At 45.0% G+C, this 13812-nt stretch overlaps 2 protein-coding genes across 2 annotated transcripts; one reads left to right on the top strand and one right to left on the bottom strand.

The window, feature by feature from the left end:
- The first annotated feature begins 777 nt into the window (after nt 1-777).
- LOC124654293 (uncharacterized protein At4g06598-like) lies at nt 778-6514 on the top strand. Its single transcript, XM_047193306.1, has 5 exons — nt 778-990; nt 1384-2049; nt 4584-4659; nt 4751-4877; nt 5764-6514. Exons 2-5 carry the CDS (start codon nt 1400-1402, stop codon nt 5976-5978), a joined length of 1068 nt encoding a protein of 355 aa, XP_047049262.1. The 5' UTR covers nt 778-990; nt 1384-1399; the 3' UTR covers nt 5979-6514.
- A 171-nt stretch (nt 6515-6685) lies between these two features.
- On the bottom strand, nt 6686-8514 carry LOC124654207 (DNA-directed RNA polymerases I and III subunit RPAC2-like). The gene is made up of 4 exons (XM_047193224.1): nt 8491-8514; nt 8297-8407; nt 7367-7443; nt 6686-6982 (listed from the first exon to the last, which is right to left on the bottom strand). Exons 2-4 carry the CDS (start codon nt 8395-8397, stop codon nt 6831-6833), a joined length of 330 nt encoding a protein of 109 aa, XP_047049180.1. The 5' UTR covers nt 8398-8407; nt 8491-8514; the 3' UTR covers nt 6686-6830.
- Between the last annotated feature and the right edge of the window lie 5298 nt (nt 8515-13812).

The following is a 13812-nucleotide window of genomic DNA, read 5'->3' as shown; positions in this document are numbered from 1 at the left end:
TCGCACCTAACTATCTCTATTGTATTTGGGTTAATTGGATTCATGCCAATACAACTTTCACGAGTTGGGAAAACCAATGTTGGAAACCTCTGTCCATGTCATTATGTCCAATACCGAGTTATACACACTGCCATTATACATCCATATACGCCTTTATATTAACATTTTTTAACTGGCCAAGTCCATCTCTCAGTAAATTAACTGACGTTATACAATGAGAGCAGTGGTGTCCATGATCTAAAAGGACTTTTGGCCTCTTTACTCATATATTAACCTATTTAAGTGAAATTGGGGGGAGAAATACGGACCAAATCCGTCGGGCCTCTAGACAGCTCCGATCCAAACGAACAAATTTAACCGAACAGCCATGTAGGCTGATCCAAACAAATCATAAACACATTTGATATCTGAAATAGGTATATAAAACGTTACTCTCTGTGATGTGTTTATAATAATTGGTGATGAATGTCTTGCTGTTGGTTTATTTATGAATTATTTTATTCGATCTCCGCTCCCTTCGATCTCGATCTTTGCTGGAGGACGTGCACATGCCGAGAACAGGCATGCACGTGGAATTGATAATGAACATTTTAAATGGAATAAAACATAGAGCTTCATCAAACTAGATTAAAAGAAAACAAACAGCACAACACACGAGCGCCGTGGTGCAGACGTTCAGCATAGTTGTGTTTTTTTTTTTTGAACACAGAAAGGCCAATCCTAGACGATCTGTCCCAGATTCAGCTACGCGAAAATCCAATCCTAGCCGTTAAAAGTCGAAAATTTGTTGCCGTTATAAATAGTAACCTTGCTTTTATTTGACTTTTCTCTCCTCGTAATCTGTTTCTCCTTTTATCCTCTTCTGTCCTCAACGCCTCGAGCTCTCAAGATTAGGAGAGACGACAGAGAATCGAAGATTTAGGATTAGGATCAGGATCTTTGCTCCAGCAATTTAAGAGGCCGGCTACCCACTGGTGTCGCGGCCAATTGGTAGGTGTTCCATTTGATTCCGATCCTCGTTCTTGTACGGATTCCTCGGTCTCGACCTGCTTTGATCTGCAATTCCAACTGATTTCTACTCTTTTACCATCACATTTTATGATCTATTTTTCATCCCTGGGAAGATACTTCCTTTTCTTGGTAAAATCGTGTTAAAGTTCAATTTGTTTTCATGGCCGTTTCTTAGGAAATCTTAAGCACTGGTTGCAAGTATTCGATGATTTTGCCTCCACGAATGTAGCATTCTTGATGTGAGTTTGCAAATTTACTCGCGCGTACGGGGCCTCCTAGTCGAGATCTGACCCCTGGAGCCGTAGGAATCCGACTTGAATTGCGCATTTTTCGTGATGCAGTTTTAGTGTTAATGTTTTGCGATTTGTGCAGTTTGGCCGAGCCAGCCATGATGGCAAACGGGAGGCTTCAGAAGCAGGCATTGCTGCCGCCGCGCATCCCGTTCCCGGCGCCGCAAGCCGAGCTCGGCCCGATCGCGCGGCCACGGGACGCGCACCACCGGCAAGGCCACCAGCGCACGTCGTCGGAGAGCGTCCTCGTCGACGAGCAGCCGTCGTGGCTCGATGACCTGCTTGACGAGCCTGACACGCAGGCGCGGCCTCACGCCCGTCCCGGTCACCGTAGGTCGTCCAGCGACTCGTTCACCCTGTTCGACGGTGCCACCACCGCTGCCTCTGCTGCCATGTGTGACAACGTGTTTGATGGAATGAGGGGAGGAGGACAGGTTGGTTCTTGGGACCGCGCACCAGAGTTTTTCCCGGAGCCGAGTTCGTTTGGGCGGCCGCAGGTGCAGGCTCCGCAGTGGGATCCTAGACAGATGTTCCTGCAGGGTGGTGCTATGCCACTGCCTGTGAGGGATGGTATGCCGCTGCAAGCAAGGGAGAAGAGCGGCGGCCATCATGGTGTCCTGCCAAACGGGGCAGACATAAAAGGATATGGTGATCCATCTCATGATCTGATGGTTGGAGCGGAGCGAAACGAAGGTGATGCACACCTAAATCACTCTCAGTCAGAGGCAGACACCAAGCGAGCCAAACAGTGAGTTTAATCAATTTTGTGCCCATCACTATCACTTCCAAGAATCATGTTAATTTCATTGAATTTCATGTTCATGAAACATCAATCCTAATAAATCATGGTATTTTGAAATACTACTCTCAAGCTCATTGCCAATCCTTAAGGTGAGTATGCTTTTGTAAGTTTAAAAGGTGCACATAGTTGTTGATATCGCATCTTATGAATTTGTGATTATGGCATTTCACTATTTAATCAATTGACATAATTAAGTTCAGTAAGTGCTATCTAACAATGTCACGATGCAGTCCCTAGCAAGCCTGCAAGCTGCACTTGGTGAAGATTGGCTTATAGACAAGCTTGACCTCTGTTAGAGTACGTCATGGGCCTGTGCCCGTTAGTCTTATGGTTTGCTTAGGGGTCAAGTAAGCCTTGCTTGGGAGCCAAGTAAACCTCTGTATATATGGAGAGGAGATGTATCAATCTAATCAAGCAAGAATTAAGAAGGAAATCCCTTCTCTCTTGCCACCGGCCGGGGCTCTAGCACCATAACACTTGGTATCAGTTTTCCCGGGTTCGATCATGTACAGCCCTCCACCGAGTTCTTCCCACCCACCGCCGCTGCAATCCGACGTCCCCGCCGTTCTCTCCCCGGCGGAGATCACCGCAGCCCTCCGCGATCTCGCCACCGCGGTCCAGGAGATCCACCTCTACTTGGCTGGCCCCTACGGGCCTCCGCCGCCGGCGGTGCTGCTGCCGTGGCAGCCGACGCACCAGGCGGCCTCCGCCGCGATCACCGGGCCGCTGCAGCCGACGCTGTTGCTGTCGTCGCCGCCACCCGACGCCGGGCTGCTGCAGTCCCCGCTGCCGCTGTCCACCATCTCCTCGGCGCCGGGGGTCCCTCTTCTCCAGCAGCCGGCCGCCTTCTTCCCCACCGGGACGCTGCAGCAGCAACAGCAGCTGCCGCCGCCACCAACGCCGCCGCTGCAGCTGCTGTCCTCACCGACGCTATCCCTGCCGTTCGGTGGGCAGCTGCACACAGCAGCAGCAGCTGCCGTCGCCACCAACACCGCAGCAGCGGCTGCTGCCGCCACCGACGCCGTCCCTGCCTTTCGGCGGTGTGGGAGCGACCTTTGCCCCGGGCTCTACATCGACACCGACCGGGATGTCCTTCCACCAGGTCCGTTTCCCTCCGTCGCCGTCACCGCTTCCGGCTTGGATCGCTATCCGCCACGTGTCGGCGGCGGTGAGGCTGCTGCGCGCGGCCTCCTAGTGCGTCGGCGTGTGCGGGAGATGCGTGATCTGCAGCTGCAGCTCCTCCAAGTTGCGCTTCGTTGCGCAAGGGACCTCGATCTCGTCCCCTGCGTTGGGGATCTTGGGCGTGCGGTTTCCCCCACGGGCGGCGAACATGCTGTTTTTCCCGCGGGCAGCGACCTCAAAGTCTGCGCCAACGACAGTCATCCGGTGGGGAGAAGGCATGGTGTCACCGACAGGAGCGCACCGCGTAGCACCACTACATTCCGCCGCCGGCCGCCGCGCGGGCTCCTTTTGTCCCGCTGGTTTCCATGGGATCCAGGTGGTTGTACAGGTGCACGTCCAACGGGCGGATGGGGTCCACTTTATGTTCAGGGGTCAACAATAAAGCGCCCCAGTCTATTTCAGGTTGAGAGTAATAAAACAAGTCGAGATGTAAAAGGCTCGTTTTTAGGTGTTAGGGTTGTGTTGCGTCGAGTCATGGTTTGTTTAGGTTGCAGCTCGAGGACGAGCTGCATGTCCAGGTGGGGTGTAGTGTTAGTGTACGTCATGGGCCTGGGCCCGTTAGTCTTATGGTTTGCTTAGGGGTCAAGTAAGCCTTGCTTGGGAGTCAAGTAAACCTCTCTATATATGGAGAGGAGATGTATCAATCTAATCAAGCAAGAATTAAGAAGGAAATCCCTTCCCTCTTGCCACCGGCCGTGGGCAAGGCCCCCGGCCGGCCCTCTCGCGCCCTCGCAGCCCTCTCTCTCCCTCCCCAACCCTAGCAGCCACATAACAACCTCACCTCCCTTATGGACTTATAGTGTGTTGCTGACATACTGTTTGAGTATTCCACGCAAACGAGTGCTACTCCTTCCGGTCCAAATTAATTGATGCAGGACAGAGGGAGTATTAAACATGACTTTTCAAATGTGCATCTACTGATTACCTATATATTTGATTAGAGTTTGGTTTGTGTATTGGCTGTGGGCATCTGTGATTACGATAGCAAACCAACAAGTCAAAATTTCTAGCTATAAGTAAGTTGAACTCATAAAGGAACTTTACATGTGGTATACATGTGTGATTATTTGAGATCTGGGTGCATCAGTCACAAAGTAGGTGCATATCTTTCTGTGCACATCAAACCAAATTGGTTAGCATGTAGAATGCTATGGTTTCTGCCTCCATTAAAATGATGGGCCATCTTGAAAACTTGGAAACACATCATGTCTAGTGTTCAAGTTTTTTTTTTATACTGAGAGTTACTGATAAATCTTGAAATTTTGACGTTTTTCATTGTATTCTTCATGTCCATACAGGCAATATGCTCAGAGGTCTCGTGTCCGGAAGCTCCAGTATATTGCAGAGCTCGAGAGAAGAGTTCAAGCCTTACAGGTTATTTAAGTGAACCAGATCAATCTTCTATGGCAGAAGTTAGCTCTATGTTAAACATATACTAGAATGCTCAATATGTTTAATTTTGCAGACACAAGGGATAGAAGTTTCAGCTGAAATGGATTTCCTTGGTCAGAAAAATATCATGTTAGACCTGGAGAACAAATCCTTGAAACAGCGGCTTGAGAGTCTATCTCAGGAGCATGTAATTAAACGCGGTGAGTTTGTGTATGCCGTGGTAGCATCTATAATAGTTTTTTTAACTGATCTATAATAGTTTTCAATGCAAGTAAATTTTCCTTGGGGTTTTCATTGGACAAATTCCTTATGAATTCCCTGTGTTCTATACTTTGCTGTTTAGGACTTTAGGTTCTCTTTCTGTATATGATTGCAGTCAGGTAGTTTAATCTTGGTACATGTTTCATAAAAAATCAAGTAATTATGTTTAGACAAAACGGTGATTCTTGGGATGAACAGGAAATATGGGATTGGCTCAGTTATTGCTGATTGTGTTATCATTGCAAGTTCAAGAGCTTATTTACTTTTCTTACTATTAACTTGTATTGCATAAGTTAGTTACCTTACATGACTTTTCATTTCTCACAATTGGCTGTAATGACTTGAGAATGGAGCTTTGATTTGAGGAGACCATGTTTTGCTTAACTAATTATATTTCCTACTACATACGCATAGTCAAGTGAAAACATGCTGAGGCATTGGCGTATGCTTACCTCCTTTTGTTACATGACGGCGATGTCTTCTTTATTCAGAATATAGAATAAAATACATATCTTGCATATGGTGTATATGTTCATATGTAAAGTACACATATGCTGTAAAATAGTATAATGCGCTGCTCTGCTAACATACAGTCACCAGTAGAGAAATTGGTCTGTTAAAAGAAGACTATGAAATTGCTGCCCGTGAGAAAGAATGAGATTAACAATAAATTTGGAGTTCTGTGATAAAGTTCAGCAGAAATATTTCATATGTTCTGTTTCTTTTCTATCTTTGTGAGGAAATGATTCAAATGTTCTCCCAATGCTATTAAGTTTGCCTGTTAAGAAACAAGGTCTGAACTCTTTTTTTCCTCCAATACTACAGTTCAACAAGAGATGTTTGAGCGGGAAATTGGTCGTCTTAGATCATTGTTCCAACAGCAGCAGCAGCAGCAGCAGCAACATCATGCAATGCAGCAGCAGGCTCCTGCCCACAGTCGTGGTAACAGCAGAGACCTGGATTCACAGTTCGCAAACATGTCCCTGAAGCACAATGATTCAAACTCAGGGCGTGATGCTGTCCACGGACTTCGCATTTGAGACTCTTTCTAGCCTTTGATTCTGAGAGTTTCACATAGCTTGCTACCCCCGTGACATCACTATCTTGTGGTTGTTAGTTACATCATGAGAGGGGAGCGACAACTGTTAACCTAGAATCATATCACATGGGGAATAGTTCTGGGAAGGGTAGTAACCATGGATCCAATCTTCATTTTCTTTCAGAATGTGCACCTGATGGTCATCCTCAGCTCATATGCAATGTTGAAGCTCGACCAGACGGAGGTGTTTAGGTCTTTCTATTCGTAGGGTGATGCTTTTCTTGCATCCTTAATCATTTTGCATGTCAAGGTTTTAATTCATTCCTTCAATGTTGCATTTCTTACCTGGAAAATTGTGCGCCTAATGTTCAGTAGTTAGTGCGGATAGGGCGTTATTGTAGTTCGGTTCCATTTGTTTTCTTCAGAACATAGTAATAGAACACTCTTTGTTTATTGATACATTTGAGGTGTGTAATGTCTAGCTGGAACTATTGTCGTTTTCAAAAGAGCAACCGTCTGAATGTATCTGTTGCTGGATGAAGAATGTGATAATGCTTTTAGCTGAATGCAATATTTCTTTCAAAATCCAAATTCTACTTATCAGGACAGGACTTCTCCCTAAATCCGAACATCGGGGGTTGCTTGCATAAGTTTAAGAAAAAATTCTCCATAGAGGAAGTGTAACGCTGTCACTTGAACAAGAGAACCTCAGTGAGAAGCAAATTATCCCGCCATTAATAACATTTCTTACAATAGACCCAATGACTTTATCCCCACACAGCTAGATTAGCTTACAGCATATCAAATGTCCAGTATTTGTTTTTGCAACATTCACTTAAGGTTTGCCAAGAAGCTACAAATTTTTGTTCAGATCAATATCCATCCTTTCTGCTGGTTGCTTCGATCGAAAATCAACCACAGCGGTGTCAAATGTCCCCCTTGCATGCTGGCACATAACCATCAAGTCCTGCAAAGCATCTACCATAACATCCTTTGCTGGATCTCCTGCAAACATACCCGACACACACCAGGAGAGCACCATAGCTAAGAGCATTGATGCATGAATACTCTGTACTGTACAATAGCAGAGAACTATGCACAAACTATTCATGGCCGGTATATGAAATAGAAGACACCAAATCATGTTGTGATTCTACAGAATATAATATTATTTTCCCAATCTCCACAATACCTCAGTAACATCCCAAATTCAAAATTCAGAACACCCCACACTACCCCAGTATAACTACCCAAGCAAAGCTGTGTTGTTTGAAATTCTCTTAAAAAATGAAGTGCAATTTATATAGTACTAGTACCTTCAACTCAATGCAGTGAATACTAAAGACAAAAAGAAACAGATATTCAGGATCACGCGCCATTGTACAGTACCTGTAGTCTGAACTCTTATGTTCACTTTGTTGTCAGCAGGATGAGGGATGCTATACCCACAAAATTCCACCCTTGGGCTGTAACAAGAGCAGGGAGTGAATTATAAGGAGGTGAACCTACACTGCTATAAATCATGCTCACCCAGTGAATGCAGTTGAGAAATTTGGTTTTATCTGTTGCGATATGCAAATGATACAAAATAGGTTTCAAGTTGATTACAGCAACTACAATTGTAGTTTATTTCAGACGATTTGGGCGTCAAAAACCATCAAGGTACAGGTAACCTATATACCTATAAGAGCTGTGCCTAGGAATGGCTGTGTTATTTAGAGATGAGTACATAAACTGATTCATCGAGTTATAAAAGTGAAACTATATGAGCGACCATGCCAAACTGATCAACGATGCCCTGCAATCGGACCTAGTCTGCCTGCCAATTACCAAAAGCAAGGACAAACAACAACAGATGCTCGCAAAACTAAACTGAACAGAACTGAAGCTGTATATGCTCGTGATAAACTGAACAACACTGCAGTTGGATATCCTCATGATAAACTGAACGGGTTCTAACTTGGGAGAATACCAATCACTAGTGCAGGTACAAATCATTGTTCCACTTCAAGCTTTAGTTTGTTCCCGTCTGGGTTTAAGCTCGCTAAGGAACTGAGGCTGAAAACAAAACAGGCAACTTATTCGGCTGCTATTCTAGATAAGTCTGATAGGTAAATTTGGCTGCACAGCATGTGTAGCTCGTACTTGCAGATTAAAGCCATGATTCAAATTACAGCTCCTCCAGCTGAACAGAGTACCAACCAAATCCAAATTGTCTGAAAAAAATAATCTATAAACCCAACTCCATGGGCAACACCAATTTACTAAATTCAGCACCAATAAAATGGGATGTCTCAAGAAAGAAGGAACTTTACTTACTCCTGGTTGAGAACGAATCTGACGGAGTTGGCGAGGGTGTGGTCTTCCTCCATGATGGAGAACGTCGACGAGGTCGAATCCGTCATCGAACCGTGCTCCATGGCTGCTTGCCTACGCGAAGAAGAATCGGTCGAGGATACCGTCACACCACTCACACCAGAAACCAGGACAAGAGCCAGGAAAAAAGACCAAACCTCTCTGTCTGGTGACGCCGCGAGACGAGGAGAGGAGGACGGAGTTGGGGGCGGTGGGAGCCGCGGCCGTAGCGTGCCCTTGGTTGAGTAGAAAGAAAAAAATCTGGCAGAAACACGCATTTGCTCTACCGTAGTAGTATATTTTTTCCAAGCGATCCAAACAGGATCGATTTTCATTACCATGATGATAACGAAAATACAGCACGCAGGCATACAAGTGTTATGCCGCACACGGCAGGGGAGAACGGGGGAGGGAGCGCCGCAAATGCTAGCGTTTTAGAGAAACTTAAAGCTATTACATAAAAAATAACTAGAGAGTTTAAAGCAGGCACTCGGGCCTGTGAATCAGAACGAGCTTTGCACCCAAAAGCTATCAGACACCAGAATTTAGCCAGCAGACTTTCAACAACAGAAATCTTCACTTTGACAAAAGCTAGCAGCTGCATCCAAGGAGACGAATCAGTCTTCAGTTTCCATACGATCATCGGCCAAATCTTCCATGGTAGCATCGGCAATACGAAGAACTCTTCCAGTTTGTTCATCAGGGCGCGAGGAAGATGGAGCGGGGTGTGGAGAAGGCTAGCAGCTCCCGCCCGGAGATTTTCTGCATCAGGAGAGTTATGGAGACCTGCCCAGTAATTCATAAACACAACAGCAAAACTGATCAGCTCATTTGGATTTTTAATGAGTTTATGTTCAAAACAGGCTCTATTTCTGAGTTTCCAGATAGCCCAGCATATAGCAGCAAGACCAGCTATTTGAACATTCCTACTAGCTGGAATTAAACGAGGAAGCCACCAGAAGAACTGTGTAAAGTTCCCAGGCCTGTCAGGAGCACCGATTGCTGTTGCCACAGAGCTCCAAACAAACTTAGCTGCAACACATTCAAAGAAAATATGAGAAATGGTTTCTCTTTTGTCACAGAACTGACAAGAAGCACTCCCCAGCCAGTTTCTTTTCAGTAAATTATCCTTTGTTGCAATAGCATTATGCCAAATGAGCCACAACCAGATTTTGATCTTCAAAGGGATCTTGCTTTTCCACAAGTGTCTGAAGGATCTATCTACAACATTCCTGCATAGATGGTTGTACATAGATTTAACAGAAAAAATGCCATTCTTTGTCCATTTCCAGTATGGTCTGTCTTTATTCTGTGATAGGTTGGTTTGTCTCACAATATTCAGTAAGCCATGCACCTGGAGATCCAAATCAGGTGCTAGATATCTTCTAAAGGAAAAATTCCACCCAAAGGCAGCAGCATCTGACACAGTTATTGTTTGTTCATTGCAAATGTTGAAAATGTCTGGGAAGCTATCTTTCAAAGGATGAGAACTGCACCAAGCATCATGCCAAAAGCTTGTTAACCTGCCATCACCCTCTTTCATCCTTCTTCCACTAAGATATATAGATTTAATCTTCAGCATATCTCACAATAGAGGGGAATCACCTGGACCTTTTTTGCATAAGATATTCATGTATCTTTCAAGTATTTTCTGTTCATAAACTGCTGCCAGGGATCAGTATCAGATTCTATCTTCCACCACCATTTGCGCATAAGACTGACATTGAATTTGGAGAGATCTTTTAAGCCTAAGCCACCCTTTTTCCTTGGTTTACATATCCATTTCCATTTTACAAAATGATATTTTTTCTTATCAGCACACCCAGCCCAGAAAAAGGATCTGATTGGTTTATTGTCAACACCCGGATTTTTAAGTCCAGATGCCTATTATGCCATTCATCGCAATCCTAGGAATATTGTTTTTGCGAGACATAATAGATTGATATCACAACACATCATTCATTACAACACATAATCGTCTTACAACAAAGGATCACATGATCCAGTCTTAATACAACATAGTGGATCTAGAGATCCTATTACAAAACACATAGCGGAAGCGAAGTAGTAGCGGTTGTGGTCCATCTATTCCACAGGCAACTGTTGACGTCAGGAGTGATCCTAGTTGTCGTAGACGTCCTGCTGTCCTTCTTCCAGGTTCTGATACTCCTCTTCATAGTCTGGCCATTTGAATAGCCAGGGGCACAGCCATGAGTACTTTAACGTACTCGCAAACTAATACTAATGTAAATACTATCAACTATAGTAAGGGGGTTCTAAGCTCTAGTTTCATTTGCAGAAAGCCAGTTTTATTTCATAAGCACTTTAATAATCAAAAACTCCTCATTTGCCTAACTTAACTCAAGTGGGAACATTAGTGTCATTCCCACAACTCAGTTGTGATTCAAAGTCAAAGTCACCTTTCAATTCAATTCACAAGTCACCATTCATATTTTTAGAAAAGTTCTGATGACGGAACAGTATGGCCTTTCCAACTATCCATGACCGCGGACGCAGCTATTCGAATAGGTTTAAACTCTGCAGAGGTTGTACACTTGTGCCACAACAATTGCAATAGTCCGTCAGGGGTAACTGGCCCTGATTTATCGTACGCAGTACGCGAACTGCCAATCCCAACCTTTCATTTACATACCCTAGTGTAGGCACCTCTCCCCATGAGCTTGGCCTCCCAGTGAAGACAGACAGTCAGCCTGGGAACTGCACAGGGCTTGGGCCGGGCATTCACCTCATTTCACGTCATTTCACATCATTCCTTTTGTGGTAGAGGCAGCCTCCGGCATAACCCCGATGACGCTTGTTTTAGAGGGAACCCATACTAAGACACGTAAATTTCCAGCTAAGCCTTACCAGATTCAGGTATTGTGGGGGTACCGGTAAAATTGGAATGGTATCGCATCCGAACCCAACCATCAGTTTTTGGTAAGTTTCACCAAGTCATTCACAAGTCATATTCACCTTCAAAATCTTTCAATAGAATGACTCATCATTCCAAGGTTTTCAAAGTTATTGGTTTTCACAAGTTCCCATCTATAGTAGTCAATTTGAGCTTAGCACTAGCAACTAGTCATAAGGGGTGCTAAGCAACTTGGATTGCTCTTAGGCTAAGTTTGATACTCTTGCACTACTCCATAACTAAACTAAGGGAATAATGAATCAAAAAAAGTACTTTGATAAACAAAATTTAGTAAAGCTTGTAAAGTAAAAACTTGGGATAGGAGCATTAAGCATAAAATAAAAACAATGGTGCCTTGCTCTTGTAGAGCTTTGCACATGGGAACTTTGCAAGAGTGTTAGCTTGCCTTGATTGTTGAGGTGATCAAAGTGTTCTTCTTCTTCCTCTTGGTAGAAGACCTCCTCCTCTTGATAGTCTCCGGTACTAGCGTCTATAAACGAGTACGAGGATACAATCACCAAACAACACTTGAGTAGAATTACTTAGCCTTAATGGCTCACTCAAATGATCTAGCATCACTACTTAACATTTATTCACAAATTATGATAGGGTTTCTTTATTTGCATTAGGAAAATAATTTCCTCTCATTGAAAGTTGAAATTAGGGTTTCTCTTTGGTTTGGAGAAATAATTTCCTCTCATTGAATCTTCTTAAGATTTAATCTTCTCAAATAACCAGGGATGATCACATGTTGACCAAGGTCAACACTTTACACTTATCATTTGAGAAAAATGATTTAAATGAGATTCATCATCTCATGTGATTTAAACAACCATTGTAAATTAAAAAGCTATTTTGATTTAAATTCCACAAGTGAGCAAATATGAGATCATGCAACTAAGGACCTCACATTACTGCATAACACTTGGGAAAGTGATTTAAATGAGGTGCTACCCTCATAGATTTAAGTTCCTAAAATTTGAAATTGATTAAATGAGCTAGTATTGACTACATAGCCAATTTTTGAATCTAGCCCATGATCATGTACAGAACCCATATCATATTTTTGCCTAGTAAATTAGAGTTGGTGAAATGTGAATTATAGCAATTGGATTCACTTCAAAATTCAAATTGGTTGATTTTTAAGATTTATTTGAATACTGAAAAGTCTCTGTTTTGTTATTTTTGCTATTTAAAATCTACACAAGATATGGGGTTGAATCCAGTGGGGTTAGCTAGATCAATTTATAAGCTTTCTGGACAATTTTGGTTTGCTAGATTTGAACTTGTAGATTTAAAACTATTCAATTTTTAGCAAAGACCAGTATTGAAATTTGCTGAATCAATTTAATACAAGGTTTGAATTGTTGGGCCGCGCGGGAAAAGCAGATGGGCCGAAACGAATTTAAACCGCACTGCGCAGCCCAACAAGCATCTGGTGCGAGTGGGCCGCCCTGACGAGGTGGGGGCCACCCGTCAGCGGCTCATCTAACGAGCGAAGCGGTACGTGAGATGGGAAGCGTCGGATTAGAATTAGATCGTGCGGTAGAGGATCACTGTCGTCTCCGGCGAGCTCTCGACGTGCTGGCGGCGTGACTAGGGGGTCGAAGAGTGCACCAGGCCGCCGGCGATCGAGGGAGAGGTACGAGGCGACGTTGGCGAGGGTGTAGAAGCTCCTGGTACAGTGGTGGAGCTTGGCGATGCTCCAGTCGATGGCGATGGTCTGCGGGCTCCGGCGGAGATGATCTTGCAATTCCGGCGATGGAGGCAGTAATTGGACTAGCTATCGATGTGGGAAGAACCAGTGATGAGAGGGGATGAGATTGTGTGAAGAAGTTGTGCTCGGAGCTCCTGTATTTATAGATGGGGAGGTGGTGCCGCGGGTGCTGTGAAGGGTTGACGACGACGATGGCGCTACCGGCTGCGAAGGGGCAAGGCGAGGTGCGTGTGTTGTAGGCGACGGCTAGGCGATGCTCTGGGTGTAGCTGGCGCGTCCAGGGGATGATGGGGTTGCTCGGGCGCGTGCTCATCATGCCGCGGTACCCGCGGCGTTGCTCAGACGGGGACGACGGCGACAAGGCAGGCGCGTGCTCTGGAGGATGTCTAGCTGCTAGAGGGTGGCGAGGTGTTACTCGATGCAGGCGTAGCCTTTGCAGGGGAAGTCGAGGGCGACGGGTCGCGTGATGCTCTGGCGTGGCCAGTGCGCGCTCACCGCGTGCCTGGCATGCCACGGCATGGTACTGCGCGTGCATGGGCGCGCTTGGTTCGGCCAATGTCGTGCGAGCCTTTAGCTGGGAAGTGTACTGGCGTGAGTAGGAGAGTGTAGGCGACTCATTTGACATGGTGAGAGGGAGAGATGAGGGCCAGAGAGAAATGGAGTGAGTGTGGTCGGCATGGGTACGGCATGGCCAAAGTTCTGCCGTTTCTCCGCTTTAATCAACCATTGCAAGTACTGGCTTGGTGTAGGGGTGATAGGGGAGCAATGATCATCCAGAATTAAAAGTAGTTTAGGCTAAAATCTGCTGGACAAAGAGGGGTATTACAATTCCAGAATCATGCCTGCAAG

Source organism: Lolium rigidum, chromosome 5 (genome assembly GCF_022539505.1).
Source record: "Lolium rigidum isolate FL_2022 chromosome 5, APGP_CSIRO_Lrig_0.1, whole genome shotgun sequence".
NCBI classification, from domain to species: domain Eukaryota; kingdom Viridiplantae; phylum Streptophyta; class Magnoliopsida; order Poales; family Poaceae; genus Lolium; species Lolium rigidum.
This window is presented reverse-complemented; position numbering and strand designations above follow the sequence as displayed.

Excerpts from the sequence above, each read along its gene's own strand:
- LOC124654207 (XM_047193224.1), bottom strand. The coding sequence starts at position 8,397 with ATGGAGCACGGTTCGATGACGGATTCGACCTCGTCGACGTTCTCCATC. Across the intron at positions 7,444-8,296 it reads AGATTCGTTCTCAACCAGGA|CCCAAGGGTGGAATTTTGTG; the intron begins GTAAGTAAAGTT and ends CTCTTGTTACAG. Across the intron at positions 6,983-7,366 it reads CATAAGAGTTCAGACTACAG|GAGATCCAGCAAAGGATGTT; the intron begins GTACTGTACAAT and ends GTATGTTTGCAG.
- LOC124654293 (XM_047193306.1), top strand. The coding sequence starts at position 1,400 with ATGATGGCAAACGGGAGGCTTCAGAAGCAGGCATTGCTGCCGCCGCGC. Across the intron at positions 2,050-4,583 it reads GACACCAAGCGAGCCAAACA|GCAATATGCTCAGAGGTCTC; the intron begins GTGAGTTTAATC and ends ATGTCCATACAG. Across the intron at positions 4,660-4,750 it reads GAAGAGTTCAAGCCTTACAG|ACACAAGGGATAGAAGTTTC; the intron begins GTTATTTAAGTG and ends TTAATTTTGCAG.